Genomic DNA, 24,244 nt, shown 5'->3' with positions numbered 1-24,244 from the left:
TCCGAAGAACCATGGAGATTGGAGTGTTTTCCAACCCTCATTACTCAGAACGATGGGGCGCTTCTGCATCCCAACCTCCAGTCTGTGGCTCTCATGGCCTGGATGTTGAGGGCGTAGAGTTCGCCTCCTTGGGTCTTTCTGAGGGTGTCTCCCGAGTCTTGCTTGCTTCCAGGAAACATTCCACTAAAAGATGTTACTCTTTTAAATGGAAGAGGTTTGCCGTCTGGTGTGACAGCAGGGCCCTAGACCCCTTTTTTTTTTTTTTTTTTTTATTTGTAAGAAGTCTTTATTATGCAATTCAAGAATACAGATTTGCTTCGATACAAAAAGAATGATGCACCAGTGCATAGGTATTACATAAACGTAGGTAGAGCCAGTACACCTCTCGTCTACAACTGTAACATTCAAAACCAAATCTCAGTAGACTTCAAAGATTTCTTAAGCATTTCAGAATATACTAATTATCCCACCCATGTCCTACCCCACCCCTTCCAACTTACCCCCCTTCCCTCCCTCCCAGTAGGTCTAGTGATATGACCGTATAGGCTGCAATCATTATAACATCACACTACAGATTTTGCATAGTGGTCAGAAAAATGTTTCCATATCGATTGCCATTTCTTCATCTGGCGTTTTCTTACAGCTATCAACCTCTCCATCTCACACACATAACTCCCTAGACCCCTTTTCATGTCCTACACAGACCTTGCTTGAATACCTTCTACATTTATCAGAGTCTGGTCTGAAGTCCAACTCCGTAAGAGTTCACCTTAGTGCGATTAGTGCTTACCATCAACGTGTAGAAGGTCAGCCTATCTCTGGACAGCCTTTAGTTGTTCACTTCATGAGAGGTTTGCTTTTGTCAAAGCCCCCTGTCAAACCTCCTCCGGTGTCATGGGATCTCAGTGTCATTCTCACCCAGCTGATGAAACCCCCTTTCGAGCCACTGAATTCCTGCCATCTGGAAGGTCATTTTCTTGGTGGCTGTTACTTCAGCTCGTAGGGTCAGTGAGCTTCAGGCTCTAGTGGTTCATGCTCCTTACCTTAAATTTCATCATAACAGAGTAGTCCTCCGCACTCACCCTAAGTTCTTGCCCAAGGTGGTGTTGGAATTCCATCTGAACCAGTCAATTGTCTTGCCAACATTTTTTCCTCGCCCTCATACAAGTCCTGGCAAAAGCAAGCTGCACACTTTGGACTGCAAAAGAACATTGGCCTTTTACGTGGAGCAGACAAGCCCCCACAGACAGTCCGCACAGTTGTTTATTTCTTTTAATCCCAACAAGAGGGGAGTTGCTGTCGGGAAACGCACCATCTCTAATTGGCTAGCAGATTGCATTTCTTTCACTTATGCCCAAGCTGGGCTGACTTTAGAGGGCCATGTCACGGCTCATAATGTTAGAGCCATGGCTGCGTCAGTGGCTCATCTGAGGTCAGCCACTATTGAAGAGATCTGCAAGGCTGCGACGTGGTCATCAGTCCACACATTCACATCTCACTACTGCCTTCAGCAGGATAGCCGACGCGACAGTCGGTTTGGGCAGTCGGTGCTGCAGAATCTGTTTGTGGTTTAGAATCCAACTCCAACCCTCCTAGGCCCATTTTTATTCTGTTCCAGGCTGCACTCTCAGTTAGATGTTTCAGGTCAGTCTTTGTTATGTCCTCGCCGTTGCGAGGTCCAATTGACCATTCTTTGTTGTGTTGAGTGAGCCTGGGGGCTAGGGATACCCCACATGTGAGTATATCAGCCTGCTTGTCCTCTGAGAAAGCGAAGTTTCTTACCTGAAGTAAGTGTTCTCCGAGGACAGCAGGCTGTATATTCTCACAAATCCTCCCACCTCCCCTTTGGAGTTGTATTTCTTTCATCTTTTGGATTCAACTGAGGAGCGTGTCCGTGCGGAGAGCGGGAAGATGTGCGCGCACGGTGCGATCGCTCGCGCGATGGAACGCTGTTTGAAGAGACTTTTTAGATTTTACTAGAAAATCCTCCGGGCTGACGTGACGTCACCCACATGTGAGAATATACAGCCTGCTGTCCTCAGAGAACACCTACTTCAGGTAAGAAACTTCGCTACGCGCACCCAACGCATGCCAAAATGAACTTACTGCCCGACTACCACGTGTTTCTTGTGCTATTTTCATTTTTGACGCACATCTGAAAATATTTTTTATTTTCGGACGCACGTAGCGGATGTGCGCTAAGGGGAATCTGATGCGTGCAGGTTGTTACCACGCAAATTCTTTACTGCTAGGTCTATGGCAGAAGGTAAGGTCAGACACCCAAATTGGATGCGTTGCAATTTTGATTTTGCCACACGTCCATTTTTGGCAAAAATTTTAAAAAGGCATTTTTGGTACATGTGCTGAAAAATATTTCTGCGTGTGCCCAAAACCTGCACCTACACTACCACAAGCCACTTTTACCGTGGCTTAGTAAAAGGACCCGATACTGCACAAACTGGAACTGCTCCCATAGATATGCATTGGACCATTTTTTTGGGGAGCTTATTTCTATGGATCCCCTAGTCTGATCTGTTAATTTTCAAACTTGATGTGACTCTTAACCATTTTCCCCCACACCAAATTTGGTCCTTTTTGTTAGATTTTGAGACTTATTTTTCAACCAGACAGACCTCCTCAACCCCTTATATATCATTTTTCCCCACATTTTTGGGTTAGAAAGAAAAAAAAGTAGCAATAATAGCGGTGTAATGAAGTTAAGTTAGTCCTGATTTTCCAAAAAAAGCCAGATTCACATATACATCTCCAGGCTGTTCACATGCAAAAACTGTCAAAACCATTTCAAGAGACTGGATGGTACTCATAGTAGATGGAAAGTGAATCTTGGAGACAAAACAACATTATGGGCTTGATTTTATGACTGGACATTTATGCGAGCACTCCAAAAAGGTACCTGTATTAAGCCTCTTTTATAAAGGCAATCAGAATAATACTGTAGATATCATCCAGCAAACACCATGAATCTGGTAAAAGGAAAATCAGGGAGCCAAAATTAGAACATGCTCAAATAAGCTATCCTAAGACTATTCTCAGTAATCATGTAATGGCCAGTGTGTAAAATAATTACAAAATAATGTCCACTTAAATATGATGAAATAAAATTTAAAAATTTAGAATTCTTTTTCCCTCCACCAAAGATATTCCACAAACTACTGGTCTGTAAAGTCACTTTGCTGTCATTCCGGTTCATTAGTCCATTTGGTATCATTGCCTGCAGCATATAAATCCAGTATTGCTCTCAGTAATTGAGTTGGTACTCCATATGGCTGCAAAAGTATATGATCTGTATAATTCTCCATGAAAAATCAGCATCAAAGTGTATACTTTCAACCAATGATGAACTAAAGAAGCAGATATCTTCAACTGACTCTTGTGCTCATTACTAGATTTATATGCTTGCAGTCTGTGACGCCCAATAGACTAAATGATGAACGGAATGGCTCCTTTTGGTTTGAGACTTTTTGATTGGCTGATACTTTTCATGTGACTGTTTATATTAGACACAAATGAGTCGCCATTTTATTTCAATGCAATCAAGAAAAAAAATGACTGGCTATGTTTGAGTTTAATATATAAGACACTATGGACAAAGATATTGAATATTTTCTAGTCACTATGAATTAATCTTACTGAATTTTCCCTGATGTAGGGTTGATCCCGAAACATGATTATGTCAGAAATTGACACAGATAAGAATGACAGCAAAGTGTCTTTATAGACCCAGCAGAATGTGGAATATTTTTAGTGGAAAAAACTTTAAAATTCAGATGTTTAATTTCATCAAATTTGTATGAACATTAATTTGCATACAGGACCAATAAATGATTTCTAAAAGTAGTCATGGGATTGCTCATTTGAGCATTTTCTAATCTTGGCTTTTAGCTGATGATCCTTCAAACCAGTACATACAAATGCCAATGTACAAATTTAAACCTGTTCCAAAGATGTTATTAATGCATGCACATATAAATTACACACACACACACACGTGTGTGTGTGTGTATATATATATATATATATATATATATATATATATATATATATCAAACATATAAACGGCGAGTGACCGTACTCACTCGCAAATGCGCAGTAGAGACTTCCCTCTCTGTCCCGCCCCCGCGTCAATACGTGATGACGGGGGGCGGGACAGAGAGGGAAACTGCGGGAAAGGGAGGGAACCACCGAGGTCACCACCGCTCCCCCTCCCTCCCCCCCCCCCCCCCGAGGTCACCCCCACTGGTACCCCCCCCCCCCCCCCCGGAGTCGCCGCTGCCGCCACCCCTCCACCTGGCCCGTCTCTTCGCTATTCAACTTGCATCTCTGCAGCAGGCAGATCAGCTGAGCTGCCGTTGGCCTTCCTTCCCTGCCTGTGTCCTGCTCTCGCCGACGTTACATCACACGAGGGCGGGACACAGGCAGAGAAGGAAGGCTGATCTGTCTGCTGCGGAGATGTAAGTTGAAAGCGGAGAGACGGCCGGGTGAAGGGGTGGCGGTGGCGACGGCTCGGGGGGGGGGGCTACCGGCAGCGGCGAACTCGGGGGGAGGGGCAGCGGCGACCCACTAGCCCGTTTTAACGGTCTCAACATCTAGTATATATATATTCTGTAAAATATGTGCATAGCACATTGCAACTCTCACCTTGCCCAAACTATGTATCTGGGAGTGTGCATGCATTAATTGCATAAAAGTAAGTGCACCCTATCCTACTTCCTGATAACACAAACCTAGGCATTTGAATGAGCATAACAAATCTTATGTGACCCATTATATCAATCTGAATGCTTACTACTGCAAAATTTGGTAAAAATTGTTAGTTGATAAGGAAGAATCTTGAAGTAGTTCGAGAATCTGCAAAATCCAAACTTGACCAAGGTACCTTCTTTAAAATGCAGCTTTTGAACATCAAGCCATGTTCAGAAACATCGTGGAATGTGTGATTATTATGCTGCACTTAGAGAAGGAGTACCATCCATGGACCCTAATAAGAAAAGTAAATCAGAAACTGACCTTTAGGAAAGTACCCTGCTGTATGCCTGTGATGAGCAATTTAGAATCTGCTATAGTGATGTAATCCACTCCAGAGTATCACTAACCTGACTGTTCTAGAGAGAACAAGGTCCTCATGCTGCTTATATCTTTGCTATCATCTGGCCTGATGTTTCCTTTAATTGCATTGCAAAATGTGTTGTGTCGAAGATCATCGTGGCTTGTATTACATGGTAAATGCTTATTTGAGGGGGAATTAGCAGATCTTTCTACCCTGTAAAATCTGAAAAATATAGCAGAATTGATTTAAGTAAAACAGCGATTATGGAAAACTCTGGTGTAATTAAATTGTACTTTTCAGATATAGATTCATCTAGTGAGGAATCTGTTGTAGAGCTCTGAAAATTATCAAACAATATTGTATGTCATCTTAAATATTGGTCCCTGAAATGCTATCTCATGACCAAATTTATTATTTTAAGTAAGGTTCCCAACATAGCTTCTCTTCTTTCTTTCTTTCTTTCTTTCTTTCTTTCTTTCTTTCTTTCTTTCTTTCTTTCTTTCTTTCTTTCTGAAAGAAAGGCAATCTGATAAACATCTTGTTTTATATCTGATAGTTTTTATCATTCAGAGGTGTTGGGATGGATATAAAATGCATTATTTCAGGAGAGTTTTTCTTTATTAATAGAACGTGGAATCTGCACTTCGCTATATTCGCAGTGAGTCAGATTTGAGTACCAATAGTAGCAGCCCTGAAGATGGAAAAAAATCTAAGATACAGGTACAATTATAAGATTTCTTTACTGCACCCAAAATTGTTTTGCTGCATAGTTAATTCTAATATTTGCTTGAGATGTTAAGTTCATTGCAATATTTGGTTAGGGTGATAATTTGTGCTTTGAAAAAATTGCTAATACATAAACTTCTGAGTCTTGTTCATCTTATATTCAGTGTGAAAAAAGTCAGTGCAGAAAAATAATTGTACTACATTCTGAGAGAGTCTGCTTGGCAGATTTTGAGATACTGTTTAGATGTTGCTAAGTGCTGTCTGTCTTCTTATTTCTAAGGATGTTGTGCCTCAGACCTTGTTGGATCAGTATTTATCCATGACTGATCCCTCTCGTGCACAGACTGTTGATACTGAAATAGCCAAACACTGTGCCTACAGTCTTCCTGGTGTGGCTCTTACACTGGGTAGGCAGAACTGGCACTGCTTGAAAGACACCTACGAGACACTAGCTTCAGATATGCAGGTATGTTAATGCATTGGATATGTGAGTAAGTGGGACTGTAAATAAATTGAATGCAAATTATTTTCATGTTACAGGTTTATGTGGTTATGATGAGACACATGTTTTGATAAACTAGTACCACAACAGAATTTTTAGCCCGGTTTTCTACAGTGAATTAAGTCTTATGAAATCAGTGCATCTTTGTGTCTCTGTTCCCACCTCCTCCCTTAAATGTATTGCCACAGTAGCTTTTAAACTGTTTATCTGATGCCATTCAAAATGCTTCCATAGATGATAGAGCATTCTATGATCCCCAGCTCACACTTCTCACGTGCCTGCAGGGCCCACATAACTTAGAATCTCTGTTTCATTTTCCAGTACAGAGACAGGCCAATATCAGTGAGATCACACACATTGTGATGTTATTGAGCATTTACAGCTATTGGTTAGTGGCTGTAGACTAAGAAGAAAGCTAGGCATCCCAAATTGTAAACTGATTTCCTTGTTACAAGAATGAAAATGAAATTGGAGCATTCTGTTCTTGAAATCTATAGATTAAATTGCATACTGGATACAGAAGAGACATTGAGATATGATGAAATCATTGCATACTGCAAACACCGGAGACAAACGGGGTGGGACAATTGTTTTCTTTCTCTTTCAATAGGACTTGACATAGTGTTGCTAAGCAGTATTATGGACACATTGCTTGTCAGCATTTCACACTGTGCCATCTTCAGGAGAATAGCAGAAACATAAGAGAAAAAAAAACCGAATGCTATTGTTTTACTGCAGGGGTTTTCAATTTTTTTTGTTTCCTATCTTTCTGTTTCAGCTTATGTACTACGTTAATATTTAATTATTTTATTTTTAAAATGTATACTCCACAGTTCATGGCGGATTACAGTAAAAAAACATACATAATTAAGATTCAAATAAAACAATAGAATTAGATTTGCAACACAATATATATTCTTCCACATAAAACAATGAGTACTTTTTAATTTTACAGTCTGAGTTTTAACAAATTCTTCTGCACAGAAATAAGGAACTATCATGAATATGCCTTTTGAAACAAATAGGTCTTAACTTGTTTCCTAAAAAGCATTAGAGAATCAATTTTACATAGGTCTAGAGGTAGTGAGTTCCATATGTTTGTCCCAGTAATCTGAAAGGTGGATGAATGCAGGCCAAGCAAGCTAACCATGTGAAAGCTGGGAATATTCAAGGAAGTGCTTGTCCATAGATTGGAGTTGAACCTCAATACGGAAGACAGAACAGAGGGAGCTTCATTATTAATAGCCTTAAAAACTAAGGTCAACACCTTAAACTGGATTCTTATATCAATTGGTAACCAGTGAAGAGATGTCATTACAGGAGAGAGATTATCAAATTTCAAAGTACAAGCAATTAAGCTGCATAATTTTGAGTGATCTGTATAATGATTTCAAGACATAGGAAGGCATACTAATGAGTAACGAGTTGCATCGATCAAAATGTGGTAATATGAAGCACTGTACAATTGTGTGGAAGTTTTCAGGAGATGATAGATCCTGAATCCTTCTAAGTAACCCTAGTTTTTCAATGGATTTATCAGTGACAACGAAAAGCCAATCTGAACAAGTAAGTATTGGAGTTCTAATAGGATCGGTAGGGAACAATTATCCAGTACGAAGCTAGATGTGCAACAGATAGACTAAATCAGTCTAAAAACAAAAATTGAGTTTTCATTACGTGCCAAGGATCAGCCAAGACAAATGGGTTGTGACCATCTGCCAGCAGGTTGAGATAGATAACTCTAATGAGTTGTGCTTCATAAGTTCCTGTGCTAGCAACCAAGCCAGTATTCTCTATCTCCAGCAGGCAGGATAGCAGCTCCTGTGTGCTGTGGTGACTTCTGTGTGACCGCCTGTCCTGCTTGCAGGTTCATTTGAATTTGGGGTTGAGAATATCCTATGCCTCGTGTAAACCTGATGATCTAGGTCCCTCCCTTCTCCCCAGTTGCCAATTTCTACCTCTCTCTCTCTGTCTTCCCTTGTCTTTTTCTCCTGCCTCTATCTAAAAAAAAAAAAAAAAAAAGCAGCCACTGTAGTTCTTTTTGAGAGCACTTGTTCTGTGGGAAGATTGTGAGGCTTCAGTGCCTTGGAGGTCATGAGACTAGCTGTTTTCTGTGAGTATATTTGTTATTCTCTATGTCTGAGCCTATTAAGTCTTGTGTTCACTGCGGGAGTAAGCTCTCGGCTACCGGTTCCTGCACACTTTGCTTTACTTTTCTGTAGACCTATTGCTTTTGCCTACTTTGGCCATCAATACTCCATCTCTGGGAATTCAGTCCGGCCCCACTCCAATGGTTGTTTTGGTGGGCTCAGCATCTACGACTCCGAGGCTTCAGTGGTCATTTTGTCAGTGAGTTCCTTGCTCGCGACTGTGTCCCGGGATGTTAGTTTTGCGGGAGTAGAAGTCTCTGCCCTGCCATTTTTGCCTGAATTTGTTCTTTTATTTTATTTATTTATTACATTTGTATCCCACATTTTCCCGCATTGCAGTAGACTCAATGTGGCTTACAGAGGAGAGTACCAACTCCGGGAATATATACAGAGTGGAAAATAGAGTAACAGTAGGTGCAAGGAAGCTGATAAGGTGCCGGAAAAGAGAATACAACTCTGGGACAATATATAGTAGCATATAGAGAGAAGTAATCCCAATGAGGCTGATAAGTCTCAGGGGATGGGACTACAGCTTCTAGTGAGCAATACAGAGTAGGATAAGGGTAGAAGTACACTTAATTATAACTGGAGTGATAAAATTTGTACAGTATGAAGTAATATGATTATGTGGAAGGGGTATTGTTCATTTCTTAGTTCGATAGATGTGATGCATTGTTCATGAATTAGTTCGGGTCTGCTGGGTCTGATTTATTACATCAGGTCTTTTTATTAAAGTCAGCTCAAGCTGCCCTTATTATGGTGGTTACTAAACGTACCACAATCCCTGTTGAAGGCGGCAATGCATTAAAGTTTCTGAGAAGTTCTGAGAGAAAACTTCCAGCGGCAGCCTCGCAAGACTTTTTCTGGAGTTTTGTGAGGCCACCCTAGTAAGTCTCGGCAGCAATTTTAAAGAGCGATGCAGCATCAGGAGGGTCAGCGCCGGCAGCGGGCAGGAAAGACTGGGGATTTTTCCTGCCTCGAAGAATCCACTAGACCACCAGGGTGGCTGCCTTCAGGTATGTGCTGGGACCCTGCAGCTCAGGGGACCGGGGGAGCAGGGAGGAGGTCTGGAATAGGGGGGTGGGGTGGGGAACGTGGGGAGGATACAGTAAAAAAAAAAAAAAAAGTTGTATTTTCAAACATGCCAGCTTGTGCATATGGATGTACACAGAGGAAGTCAGCACGGCTTTTGTGTGGGGAAATCTTGCCTGACCAATTTACTTCAATTCTTTGAAGGAGTAAACAAACATGTGGACAAAGGGGAGCCGGTTGATATTGTGTATCTGGATTTTCAAAAGGCGTTTGACAAGGTACCTCATGAAAGGCTACAGAGGAAATTGGAGGGTCATGGGATAGGAGGAAATGTCCTATTGTGGATTAAAAACTGGTTGAAGGATAGGAAACAGAGTGGGGTTAAATGGGCAGTATTCACAATGGAGAAGGGTAGTTAGTGGGGTTCCTCAGGGGTCTGTGCTAGGACCACTGCTTTTTAATATATTTATAAATGATTTAGAGATGGGAGTAACTAGCGAGGTAATTAAATTTGCTGATGACACAAAGTTATTCAAAGTCGTTAACTCGCAACAGGATTGTGAAAAATTACAAACAAGACTGGGAGACTGGGCGGCTAAATGGCAGATGATGTTTAATGTGAGCAAGTGCAAGGTGATGCTTGTGGGAAAAAAGAACCCGAATTATAGCTACGTCATGCAAGGTTCCACGTTAGGAGTTACGGACCAAGAAAGGGATCTGGGTGTCGTCGTCGATAACACACTGAAACCTTCTGCTCAGTGTGCTGCTGCGGCTAGGAAAGCGAATAGAATGTTGGGTATTATTAGGAAAGGTATGGAAAACAGGTGTGAGGATGTTATAATGCCGTTGTATCGCTCCATGGTGCGACCGCACCTAGAGTATTGTGTTCAATTCTGGTCGCCGCATCTCAAGAAAGATATAGTAGAATTGGAAAAGGTGCAGCGAAGGGCGACTAGAATGACAGCGGGGATGGGACGACTTCCCTATGAAGAAAGACTAAGGAGGCTAGGGCTATTCAGCTTGGAGAAGAGACGGCTGAGGGGAGACATGATAGAGGTATATAAAATAATGAGTGGAGTGGAACAGGTGGATGTGAAGCGTCTGTTCACGCTTTCCAAAAATACTAGGACTAGGGGGCATGCGATTAAACTACAGTGTAGTAAATTTAAAACATATCGGAGAAAAGTTTTCTTCACCCAACGGGTAATTAAACTCTGGAATTCATTGCCGGAAAATGTGGTGAAGGCGGTTAGCTTAGCAGAGTTTAAAAAGGGGTTGGATGGTTTCCTAAAGGACAAGTCCATAAACCACTACTAAACGGACTTGGAAAAATCCAAAATCCCAGGAATAACATGTATAGAATGTTTGTACGTTTGGGAAGCTTGCCAGGTGCCCTTGGCCTGGATTGGCCGCTGTCGTGGACAAGATGCTGGGCTCGATGGACCCTTGGTCTTTTCCCAGTATGGCATTACTTATGTACTTATGAAGTATTATAAGGGAATAACTTTTTATAAGTAGAGTAGTAATTTGTTATAAATCGTAATCGGTGTGTCATTTGGAGGGGCTGGTTATAGGGACACCTTAACCCTGTTGATATTGGTTCAGAGACTTTTTTTCTCCTGGTAAAAGGGCTTCTAAAACAGACATGATGTTATGAGAATCAGGTGCGCAACATTCAGCGTTTCTATCTATTTATTTATTTATTTACTTATTTATGGCATTTTATCCCACATGAAATGAATTACATTGGAATCTGGGAGCATTTAAAATCTTTTTTTTTCCTGGAGATAGTAATGCATTCCCCCCTCCCCCCCCCCAGGCTCTCTCTCTGGGTATATAGCCAGCTCTGCATTCCCCCTCCCCCCCCCCCCCCCCCCCCCAAATTGCAGAGCTGGCTATATACCCAGAGAGAGAGCCTGTTAAAACTTTACCAGCACACCACTGGAGAGAGGGTCTGGGTCAGCTTTATGAAGTTTGCAGAGACTGTTAATGAGCAGTTCTAGCCTGCAGCTGGGAACCAGGTGGGGAATTAACCTGGTCAGAGAGAGGTTCATTGAGCTCCGCTCTAGATTGAGTCCTGGAAATGCTGGTTCAAACTTATGAGAAATGTATTAACTGCTATGAACTTAAAATGCAAGCAAAAGAGAAACCTTTCCTGTGCAGTTTTTGCATGAATTCTTTTCAGTTTTATTTTTTTCCTTTGAATCCTGAAGCACATGTTGGGAGGACTTGTACTGTGTTTTGTAGACTGAACATTGCTTATGGAATCTAATTCTTTGTGCTGAATAAAAGCTCTTTATGTTTTGGAACCTGGTTGTTGTGTGAGTGTCTGAGCTGGAGAGTTGGAAATCCTGGACTGAAGCGGTATCTGAATCAGAGAGATTTTTCCTGACCTGTTCCAAGGAAAATGTAAAAGTGAGCAGACCTGGTTATACATACCATACCATGCCATGCCCTGGTGTGACATTACAGTAGACATAGGTGGGCATTTTTCTTGCTTTCAGAAGGAGTGGACCACCATTACTGCAGACCAATGGGTTCTCTGTATTCTTCATGGTTACAAGCTAGAATTTTCAGTGCCATTCACAGATCTTTTCATGCTTTCCCCTTGTGGCAGTTTTGCAAAGAGTCGGCAGTGCTAATTACTTTAACCTCTTTAATGCGACCGGGGTCATTCAGCCCGTTCCTCCAGCAGAGAGGGGCATGGGTCGATATTCCATCTATTTTGTCGTCCCAAAGAGAGACTCTCTTCACCTGGTTCTGGATCTCAGAGGGGTGAACAAGTCTCTCAGAATGCTGCACTTCCACATGGAGACTCTTCATTCTGTCATAGCATCGGTCCAGCCAGGCGAGTTTCTCACTTCATTGGACCTTAAGGATGCTTATTTTTATATCCCAATTTGGCCTCCTCACAGGACATTTCTCCAGTTTGCGATCCTGGGAGATTATTTTCAATTCAAGGCCATGCCTTTTGATCTCACCGCTGCACCTCGCACATTTTCAAAAGTTATGGTGGTTGTGGCAGCCTTCCTTCGCTGACAAGGGATCTAGGTACATTCTTACCTGGACGATTGGCTGATTCAGGCACCTTCTTATCAAGAGCCTTCACCGTTCACAGACAATCCTATCTCTTCTTTCTGTGCTGGGTTAGATGGTGAATTACAGTAAGAGTCCTCTCACCCCCACCCAGACCCTGGAGTTTCTGGGAGTGTGCTTCAATACCCAGGCAGGGAAGGTTTTCCTGCCTCAGCATTGTCAGCTCAAGCTCAAACAGCAAATTCTCAGGGATAACTGGCTTGTGTTAACTTTCCCCCTCCCATGGGCATGGGATGTGGCCCCTACAGTTGCCCCTGTTGAGCCGGTGGTCTCCAGTCTCAGGGACTTATGACCAGCTGGTGCTGTGGACGCCTCAAGCTAGATGGAGTCTGACTTGGTGGCTTCTTCCTGTTCACACTTAGGCAGGGTTGCCCTCACAGACTCATGTGTTCTCACCTCCAATGCCAGCCTCTTTGGAGGGGGAGCCCATTATCTCCACAACTCTACACAGGGCCACTAGTCAAGAGTGGAGGGTTTCCTGGTCCATCAACAGATTGGAACTTTGAGCTGTCCAGAAAGCTGTACTAGCCTTTATGCCTCTTCTTTGCGGGAGGCCAATGCACGTGCTCTCAGACAATGTCTCAGCTGTGTCTTACATCAACAGACAGGGAGGAACAAACAATGTATCTCTGGTCCAGGAGGCATGTCTTCTTTTTCCGTGGGCGGAATTGAACCTTCCGATGATTTCAGTGTCTCACATAGCGGGTTCGCTGAACTCACAAGCGGATTTCATCAGCAGAGTGTCTCTGAACCTGGGGAAATGGCAACTATCAAAGACTGCATTTCATCTCATTTCCTCACAGTGGGGCCTTCCGGTTCTGGACCTTATGTCATCCAGATTCAATGTGCAAATACACATTCTATAGCCGCTTCAGTGAGAAAGACTCCCTAGGAATAGATGCACTGGTACAGCCTTGGTCGTCAGACAGCTTTCTTTATGTGTTTCCTCTGTGGCCTCTCGTGGGAAGGACATTGCACAGGATTGTGCGTCATCCCGGGAAGGTCGTTCTTGTAGCTCCAGACTGGCCCAGAGACATCCTTGGTATGGGGACCTCATCCGTCTTCAAATCGCTCCTCAGTTGGCTTTTCCTCCACAGACTAGCTTATTGCACCAAGGTCCAGTACTTATGGAGGATACCTCCTGCTTTGGTCTTTCGGCCTGGCTCTTGAGAGGGCACAATTGAAGAAGAAGAAGGGTTACTCAGATGATGATGTTATTACTACTTACTACCTTGCTGCAAGCCCGAAAGCAGTCCACTTCTTATGCTAGAGTGTGGAGAACATTTGAGAGCTGGTCTGCCTAGAATGGTGTTTCTCCATTTCGTGCTTCCTTGTCTCAAATTTGGGATTCAAAAAAGGCTTGGCTCTCAATTCGCTAAAGGTTCAGGTGGAAGCATTGGCGTGTCATAGAGGCAAGATACAGAATGCCTCATTGGCTGCTCACCCTGATATAGTGAGATTCCTCAAGGGAGTCACTCATCTTTGTCCCCCTCTCCACAATATTTGTCCTCAGTGGAGTCTTCAAGTGGTTCTTAAGGATCTTCAGTCGGCCCCCTTTAGCCCCTTTTTTCGGCAACTATCAAAGATCTTATTTTAAAGGCAGTATTTCTAGTTGCCATTTCAGAGCTTCAAGCTCTCTCTTGCAGGAGTTCTTTTTCTCTGCTTTTCTGACTCAGGAGTTTACATATGGACAGCTCTGTCCTTTTTGCCGAAGATTGTATCTCCTTTTTATATCAATCAGACTGTGTTTCTTCCTTCTTTTTCCAGGGAGGTCTGTTCTGCAGAATACGCTTCCTTGCGACTGTTGGATGTGAAGCGCATCCTTAAGCACTATGTTACCGATACCAACAATCTCAGATGATCTGATCATCTTTTTGTCCTCTTTGCTGGACCCCAGAAGGGTTTGCCGGCTTCCAAAGCAACAGTGGCTCAATGGCTTAAGGAGACTATTTCTTTGGCTTACATTCTGAAGGGTAGATCTGCTCCCATGCATGTCAAGGCTCATTCTACCAGGTCTTTGGTGACTTCTTTGGCAGAGTCTATGGCAATTTCAGGTTAGTGGCATGGGCTTTCTCATTCCTTTGTTAAGCATTACCGTTTGGATGTATCTGCTTAAGCAGATGCTTCTTTGTGGCCTTAGTTGTCTCTGCAGGGATATCTCAATCCTTCCTCTCATAAGGATTGCTTTTGTACATCCCAATTATCTGGACTGATCCTTGGGACATAGTGGAAGGAAAAAATCAGTTATTCTGGTTCCGTTATTTCAAAGGCTTATATGTCATAACTTTCTTGATGGAGATGTTAAATATACTCAGTATTAAAACATTTCCCCCATGCTTTAATGACCGAGTATACTTAACATCTGTAGCAAGAAAGGTTTGACATACAGCCTCTCGTCATCACCTGCACACGCATTCCAACAGCCTCTTGCCATTGCCCACTTGCCCACCTTTGCAAGAGCCTGTCTCAAACTGTCATCTTACTTGTGCCCTCCCCCCCCCCCCCCAATTTTTTTTCCACATTTCTTCTACTGTTCTTATCCAAGAACCAGAGATCTTGGAACCAGATACCTTGTTTCGTAATGCTTTGTGTGGGCTGTCAGTTCTGTTTCTTCTTCCCTGTGGGCATAGAGATCTCTGTCTCACTGCTGGTGCTGCTTCTCGACTGTTGAGGAACTATAACACCCTGTCACTCCTTTAGATGGGGTTGGCACTGTCAAAACTGCCTCTTCCAGTACGCTGGCTGACAGTACCACTGACTATTTCAGAGTGAGGAAAACCTGCTAGGGCTGCTAATGGGGGGTCCTTTGTGCAAGCGCTGCTGCCTTCCATGTGCTCCATACCTAAAACCCAAGTGCCAGGTCTGGTTTTTCTAGTCACCATAGCAATGTGGCACCTGGAGTTTGTCAAATCCTGAATCTATCTATATATATAAAACAGGCATGTGTGTTTGTCCATGTCCAAACTCCTCTGGTCCCTGAAGAGCCACGGCCTCCAAACCCAGCATGCAGACTCTACCCGTCATTGCCAGGGGCACTCGGGAAGGGGAGCAATACCGCCATCCTTTAAATGAATAGGCTGCATGTCAGAAAGTTCTTTCTTGCTGTTACTAAATAACAAACTTCTTGGGACAGGGTGAGGGCTCAGAGACTGGTGGGGAGAAACAAGACAGCAGCTGTGCAGTTGTCCCCTCTCATTCTCTAATACCCTCTTCCCTAGCAATTTCAGTACAGGGGATGTTCAGAGACTGGTGGAAACAGGGTAGGGAGAAAGTACTGGGGTCAGACTGGGAAGTGTGTGTGTGAATTTACTACCCCACCAGGGGAATGCTCCTGGAAAAGGGCGAGAAACTGAATTTCAATATGCCATTGAAAAGAAGGCTGTGTTTTGACAAGAAAATGATGAAAGCCAAATGACAGGCACTTGCTAGATTGAAAGAAACAATTAAGAAAATCAACCTAAATAAATTGATCAGAAAAGAAAAGTTAGTGCTAGGTAGGGATCCAGTCTCCCCTTTTTCTGAATTAAGGGAGTATTAAACTTAATATCAGTGTCGCCCTTTTCTCGCACACTCCTCAGCAAAACATCCCAGTCACACTCAGCCATTTTCACACTCCCCCACTCACATTCATCCATTCTAATACAGCACTCAGCAAAACACCCCACTCACCCGTTCTCACTCACCCCTCAGCAAAACAACCCCAATCATACACCCCAGAATATTGCCCCCACTCATACTCATCCGTTAGTACCACACCCCCACTCACACCCATTCTCACACACCCCAGAGTAGCACACCTCCATGCACACTCACCCTTCAGCAGTACACCCCCACTCACATTCATCCGTTCTCACACACCCCTCAGCAAAACAACCCCAATCACACCCCAGAATAGCACCCCCACTCATGCTCACCCCTCAGTACCACACCCCCATTCTCACACATCCCAGAGTAGCACACCTCCATGCACACTCACCCTTCAGCAGTACACCCCCACTCACATTCATCCGTTCTCACACACCCCTCAGCAAAACAACCCCAATCACACCCCAGAATAGCACCCCCCACTCATACTCACCCCTCAGTACCACACCCCCATTCTCACACACCCCAGAGTAGCACACCTCCATGCACACTCACCCTTCAACTGTACACCCTCACACACCACAGAATAGCACCCCCCCACTCACATTCATCCGTTCTCACACATCCCTCAGCAAAACACCCCACTCATACTCACCCGTTCTCACACCCCCCCACCCACTCACATTCACCCATTCTCACACACCTCTCAGCAGAAAACCCCCACTCAAACCCTCTTCACTAGTACAACCCCATTCATACTCATTCATTCTCACACTCAAGCCTCGGCAATAAACCCCCACTCACACATTCTTACTCCCATTCACACCCATTCTCACACTGAAATTCATAAAAGGAAACTAAATAGTATTTGTCCATTGACACAATGCAAGATACTAATGGCATTGTAAATTATCCAGTTGAATTTCTAAATTCATTGCATCCACCAGGAATGTCACCACATCAACTACACTTAAAAATTGGTTCGCCAATCATACTGCTATGAAATCTAAATGCTCCAAAGCTATGTAATGACACACGTTTAGCTCTTAAAACTCTGTCGCACATTATTGAAGCTACAATCTTGACAGGTTGTGCCAAAGGACAACACATTTTTTTATACCTAAAAGTCCTCATCCCATCTGACTATCAGATACAGTTCAACAGACTGCAGTTTCCTGTTCAACTAACCTTTGCAATGTTGATAAATAAGGCTCAAGGTCAAACATTAAAAGTCACAGGTGTCAACGTACAAAACCCATGTTTTTCACATGGCCAATTATAAGTCACCTGTTCATGAGTTAGCTCAAATAAGTCTTTATACAAATATGCTCCAAATCGAAAATCAAAAAATGTTGTCTATCAAAATGCGTTCTGAGAACTTATTACAAATTATATTTTTATAAGATATATATATTAATATATTTCAAATACAGTTCAAAGGGTTATTTTAATGTTCACAATATCCTATATAATAATTTGCACCTCCAACGTTCTACGTCTGGATGCCTGGTTTCGTAACACAATTCCCATTGGTCTGCTCTCACGTCTGAACGTAATGACGTCAGAGGGCGGATCAATGAGAGGGAAGGGAAACCAGCACCAGCCAGCCACAGAACGTTGGAGGGGAGGATACAATTGCAGAAGAATCGCTCCCCTACCTCCCTCCCCCCTCCAAGTTCCAGGCCTGCCCTGTCCTCCTCCCTCCCTCTGAGTTCCATGCCCCCCTCTCCGAGTTCCAGACTCCCGCGCCTCCCTCCCTCTCTTTCTCCCCTCGAGTGGCAGCCTGACCTAAGTTGCCCGCCCTCTTCTTCCAGTCATCCGCTTGCCCCTCGCCTTCCTGTGTGCTGGCCTGAATTTAAAAGTTCTTACCTCTGGGTCCGGCGGCAGCAGTGAAAGTCGAGCAGGCATGGCGCTTCAGCCTGCCTTCCCTTCTGTCTCAGCTTTGCCTCTGGTCATGCCCTTCCAGAAACAGGAAATGAGGGCAGGACCAGAGGCAGAGCTGAGACGGAAGGGAAGGCAGGCTGAAGCGCTGTGCCTGCTCGACTTTCACTGCTGCCGCCGGACCCAGAGGTAAGAACTTTTAAATTCAGGCCAGCACGCAGGAAGGCGAGGGTCAGCTGGAGGACTGGGAGAAGAGGGTGGGCAACGCAGGTCGGGCTGCCACTCGTAGGGGAGGGAGAGAGGCGCGAGGGTCTGGAACTCGGAGAAGAGAGGGGGGCATGGAACCCGAAGGGGAGGAGAGGGAGGGAGGGAGGCGCAGGGGTCTGGAACATAGGAGAGGGGGGCATGAAACTCGGAAGGGAGGGGGGAGGGGGGGCAAGCTGGAACTCTGAGGATAACCTTGCTAGCGCCTGTTTCATTTCTGTCAGAAACAGGCATGTTTTACTAGTTCTTATATATTTATACAGTGGGGGAAATAAGTATTTGATCCCTTGCTGATTTTGTAAGTTTGCCCACTGACAAAGACATGAGCAGCCCATAATTGAAGGGTAGGTTATTGGTAACAGTGAGAGATAGCACATCACAAATTAAATCCGGAAAATCACATTGTGGAAAGTATATGAATTTATTTGCATTCTGCAGAGGGAAATAAGTATTTGATCCCCCACCAACCAGTAAGAGATCTGGCCCCTACAGACCAGGTAGATGCTCCAAATCAACTCGTTACCTGCATGACAGACAGCTGTCGGCAATGGTCACCTGTATGAAAGACACCTGTCCACAGACTCAGTGAATCAGTCAGACTCTAACCTCTACAAAATGGCCAAGAGCAAGGAGCTGTCTAAGGATGTCAGGGACAAGATCATACACCTGCACAAGGCTGGAATGGGCTACAAAACCATCAGTAAGACGCTGGGCGAGAAGGAGACAACTGTTGGTGCCATAGTAAGAAAATGGAAGAAGTACAAAATGACTGTCAATCGACAAAGATCTGGGGCTCCACGCAAAATCTCACCTCGTGGGGTATCCTTGATCATGAGGAAGGTTAGAAATCAGCCTACAACTACAAGGGGGGAACTTGTCAATGATCTCAAGGCAGCTGGGACCACTGTCACCACGAAAACCATTGGTAACACATTACGACATAACGGATTGCAATCCTGCAGTGCCCGCAAGGTCCCCCTGCTCCGGAAGGCACATGTGACGGCCCGTCTGAAGTTTGCCAGTGAACACCTGGATGATGCCGAGAGTGATTGGGAGAAGGTGCTGTGGTCAGATGAGACAAAAATTGAGCTCTTTGGCATGAACTCAACTCGCCGTGTTTGGAGGAAGAGAAATGCTGCCTATGACCCAAAGAACACCGTCCCCACTGTCAAGCATGGAGGTGGAAATGTTATGTTTTGGGGGTGTTTCTCTGCTAAGGGCACAGGACTACTTCACCGCATCAATGGGAGAATGGATGGGGCCATGTACCGTACAATTCTGAGTGACAACCTCCTTCCCTCCGCCAGGGCCTTAAAAATGGGTCGTGGCTGGGTCTTCCAGCACGACAATGACCCAAAACATACAGCCAAGGCAACAAAGGAGTGGCTCAGGAAGAAGCACATTAGGGTCATGGAGTGGCCTAGCCAGTCACCAGACCTTAATCCCATTGAAAACTTATGGAGGGAGCTGAAGCTGCGAGTTGCCAAGCGACAGCCCAGAACTCTTAATGATTTAGAGATGATCTGCAAAGAGGAGTGGACCAAAATTCCTCCTGACATGTGTGCAAACCTCATCATCAACTACAGAAGACGTCTGACCGCTGTGCTTGCCAACAAGGGTTTTGCCACCAAGTATTAGGTCTTGTTTGCCAGAGGGATTAAATACTTATTTCCCTCTGCAGAATGCAAATAAATTCATATACTTTCCACAATGTGATTTTCCGGATTTAATTTGTGATGTGCTATCTCTCACTGTTACCAATAACCTACCCTTCAATTATGGGCTGCTCATGTCTTTGTCAGTGGGCAAACTTACAAAATCAGCAAGGGATCAAATACTTATTTCCCCCACTGTATATAGCGAGTAGGGAGAATTGTTTCTTGTCAGCTTTTCCCAAAACGTCTTTTGTTTGTTTTTCTGAAGTGTTTACCATTAGCTGGACAGCACAATACATTGCTTAAATTAAGTTGTTGACTTAGTGCAAATCAGTTTTGTTTAAGGCTGCCAACTGAATCCAGATTCGCAGGACAGGTTTGATCCAGTTTTGGGTTTACCCTATTGCATGCAGGGACATATAGTTCTGATTTCTCCATTGCATTCATTCCCTGAGGAACAGCAAGACTTCAAGTCCCAGCATGCACTTTGTAAGCCCAGGTCTGGATCAACCCTGTCCTGTGAATCTAGATCCAGTTGGCAGCCTTAATTTTGTCTACATTTTTTTCTCTTCTTCCTTTATTCCAGAACCGGAGAACAGCTACTGTATTATGTTCCTAGCATCATGCCATTAGATGTTTATTATCTGTGGAATCTAAACTTGACCTTCCTTGTCATCAGCAGCAGATGAATCCATTAACTGATGGGTTGTATCTGCCTACAAGCAGGTGGAGATAGAGAACACTGAAAAGACACAGTGACCCTGGATGGCTAGCTCCTTCTGCCTTCAGTATATCTCTTATCTCCCAGCAGGTGTGGACGTCACTTGATCAGCTCCTGGATCTCTGCCTGGGGTGGCTCCTGTGCTTTGCCAGTAGAACGGGGGGGGGGGGGGTTGTGGCTGATGGTGCCCACTTTAAAGGCATACTTGGTTTTGTTCCCTGTCCCTGCCTTACCCCATCCCCCCTCCTCCCCCCTCGTTTGCTGCCTGCCTCCAACTTTCCTCACAGTGTTAAAAAAAAAAAAAGGCCGCGCTTATTCAGCATTGCTGTTTCTGAGGCTTTTTCCAGAGATTCTGGTTCTGTGCAGCTTGACCGGAGCTCGTTGACTTGGTCTTCTGAGTTGAGAGTGATGCCCAGCTCCTCCGGAGAGGTTCCCGCGGTCAGCGTTCTGTGCGGGGTAAATTTTGACATGAGGCCGCCATTTGATTTCTATATTTCCGTCCAGTCGGGCGATGGCTGCTGAAGCAGTTAAGCGCTGCTCCCGCTATGGTATGCGCAGGTCAGCAGCGGGGCTTTGCAGTACGTACTCCTTAGACGTTTGTGCTAGTGCGGGCATGGCGAGCGGTGATTCTTCCCGCTCGATGGAACTGGCAGCGAGCGCCATTTTGGAAGCGCCGCGTGGCTCGACCCTCACTGTTGCGGAGGAGTTTGAGTGCAGGGGGACGCCTCGTTCCGAGGCTGCTAGAGGAGCTCCTTCTTCTGCTTCTCCTAATTCGGGGATGGAGGGCCAGGGTGAGTTTTTCTCCCCTGAATTTGTGCTGCTGATGCATAAGGTCTTTATGTTAAAAAGAGCTCTGCCGGAGGCATTGACACTATGATGCAGACTGGATTTCCTCCAGGTTTTGATAGCCCTGTGTTGGCTGCAGAGTTTATTTCTTCCCCCGAGCATTGGACTGACGCTAAACGTAGACGGGTAAATTCCCCATCTGAGGGTGGCGCCTCTCCCTTTCCCCCCTGTGGTCAGGCTGTGGGGAGTCTGAGGGGTCTGGTTGGGCCCTCATGGACGGATGATCCAGATGAGGATGCCTGTTTGCCACAGGACTTGGATGATCCTAAAGCGGTGCGGATTTTCCACCGTTACGAGCTGCCAGCTCTCATTTCGGACGCCTTGCAGGCCCTTTCTATTGAAGATCCGGCCGAGGGCGATGCCTCCTCTGTTAATCCTAGGATGGCTAGTACTAAGAAGCCTTCTCGGGCTTTTCCTGTGCATGACTTCATCCAAGAGCTTATTTCAGCTCAATGGTCTGACCCTGATGGGCCTTTGAAGGTAGCCAGGGCTATGGGTCAGCTTTACCCTCTGAGGATCACTTGGCCCTTTTTGGGTTGCCTAAAGTGGATGCGTTGGTCACGGCCGTGACTAAAAAGACCACTCTCCCGGTGGAGGGAGGGGTCGCTTTGAAAGATGTGCAGGACCAGCGGCTAGAATCCGCGCTGAAGCAGTCCTTTGAAATCTCGGGCCTTTCCTTAAGGGCGGCTATTTGCAGTTCCTATGCAGCCCGGGCCTGTCTTTCCTGGTTACAGCAGGCGGTTGATCAGCCCAAGGATGGTGCGGGTTCCCTCTCTGAGCTTGGCCCGCATATGGAGTCTACCCTGTCCTTTTTGGCAGATGCCCTTTATGATCTGGTCACAGCTTCGACTAAGCAGATGTCTGTGGTGGTTTCTGCTCGCCGTCTTCTTTGACTGCGGCATTGGGCGGCTAACATGGCCTCTAAGCAAAGGCTGGTGAGGTTACCCTTTCAGGGCCTTCTGTTATTTGGAGAGGAATTGGAGAAGATTGTTAAAGACCTAGGGGACTCTATGTCCCAACGGTTACCTGAGGATAGGCCGAGGCCTTCTTCCAAAAGTCCTGTTTTTCCCTCCTCTTCCAGGCCACGTTTCCACGAAGATCGCAGGTATCGCCCGGGGCGCTCTGCTGGGGTTTGTCAATGTGCCCATTTTCAGCAGAGAATATCCTTTCGCTCGGACAAACGTTCCGCAGCGGCCGGCCAACGGCCACGAGTTCAGGGGCGTCCTCCACAATGACGGGACGCCAGTCCACTCGTCGATTCCTGCAATAGGGGGTCGTTTTTCCCTCTTCCTCTAGGAGTGGACTAAGATTTCTTCAGATCAGTGGGTCCTGGACCTGATCAGAGAAGGCTACCGATTGGAATTTGGTGCCCTGGTGAGAGACGCGTTTATGGAGTCCCGATGCAGCACTGCCATCAAACGGGCGGCGGTAGAGGAGACCTTGCAAGTCTTGCTGCAACTCGGAGCAGTGATTCCGGTGCCTCCCGCCGAACGCGGCTGCTGTCGCTACTCTATTTACTTTGTGCTCCCTCGAAGGCAGGTCTTTCAGACTGATCTTCGACTTAGGAAGAGTCAACGAGGCCCTAAGAGTGCAACACTTTCGCATGGAAACCCTGCGCTCCGTCATTCCGGCAGTACAGCCAGGAGAGTTTTTCACGTCTCTGGACCTCAAGGAAGCTTACTTGCACATTCCTATTTGGCCTCCGCATCAGCGGTTTCTCCGGTTTGCGGTTTTGGGCCAACATTTCCAGTTTTGGGCCTTACCTTTTGGCCTAGCCACAGCTCCCTGTACCTTTTCCAAGGTGATGGTGGTGGTAGCTGCTTTTCTCAGGCGAGAGGGTATCAGAGTTCACCCATATCTTGACGACTGGCTCATCAGGGCAGATTCAGCAGACGAGAGCCGACTCGCCACGACAAGAGTTATGACGGTTCTTCAGATCAATTTGCCCAAAAGTCACCTGACCCCCTCTCAGTCTCCGTTATCCCAGGAATATCAATGCAGACTAACGTGGCTCCCTGCGGCCCGGCACAGTATGGATTGGTGGCTCTCCGACAGGATGCTGCGACAGGGAATGCCGCTCGCGCTTCCTTCTTGGTGCCTGGTGATAAACGGATGCCAGCCTTTCGGGCTGGGGAGCTCATTGCCAGGGAAGCTATGCTCAGGGTCAGTGGACACCCGTGGAAGTGGGGTGGTCCATCAATCACTTGGAACTGAGAGCAATATTCCAGGCTCTTCTGGCCTTCCACAAGACTCTGAATGGGCTTCCTGTCCAAGTTCTGTCAGACAACACGACAACGGTGGCATACATCAATCGTCAGGGCGGCACTCTGTGCAGGGCCCTGGCCGCGGAGGCTGCTCAGATTTTCCACTGGGCTGAGCTCCACTTGCATTTGCTGTCCGCAGCTCACATAGCAGGTCAGAGCAACGTGCAAGCCGATTTCCTCAGCAGACATCAAATTGACCCGGCGGAATGGGAACTGGCAGAAGAAGTTTTTCTTCAGATTTGTGCCAAATGAGGGACTCCCGGATTGGATCTAATGGCGTCCAGTGCAAATGCCAAAGTCCCTCGCTTTTTCAGCAGAAGGAGAGATCCTCGCTCGGCGGGGTTGGATGCACTGGCTCAACCCTGGCCCTTGGGCCTCCTGTATGTGTTCCCTCCTTGGCCCTTGATAGGGCGAGTCCTCCTGTGGATTTGTCTGTACCGAGGATTGGTGATTC

At 45.5% G+C, this 24,244-nt stretch overlaps 1 protein-coding gene across 4 annotated transcripts in view; it reads left to right on the top strand.

Moving 5' to 3' along the window:
* The window catches only part of PPP4R1 (protein phosphatase 4 regulatory subunit 1), a 309,323-nt gene that overhangs the window by 183,048 nt on the left and 102,031 nt on the right, over window positions 1-24,244 (top strand). For all 4 annotated transcript variants that reach the window (XM_030213410.1, XM_030213404.1, XM_030213420.1 and 1 more), the window contains 2 exons: window positions 5,696-5,788; window positions 6,075-6,260. In XM_030213410.1, the coding sequence (XP_030069270.1) occupies window positions 5,696-5,788; window positions 6,075-6,260 (279 nt within the window). The remainder of the gene's footprint in view (window positions 1-5,695; window positions 5,789-6,074; window positions 6,261-24,244) is intronic.

This window comes from Microcaecilia unicolor, chromosome 1, assembly GCF_901765095.1.
Source record: "Microcaecilia unicolor chromosome 1, aMicUni1.1, whole genome shotgun sequence".
NCBI lineage: Eukaryota > Metazoa > Chordata > Amphibia > Gymnophiona > Siphonopidae > Microcaecilia > Microcaecilia unicolor.
Note: the sequence above shows the minus strand (reverse complement) of the source record. Positions and strands in the feature narration are given on the sequence as shown.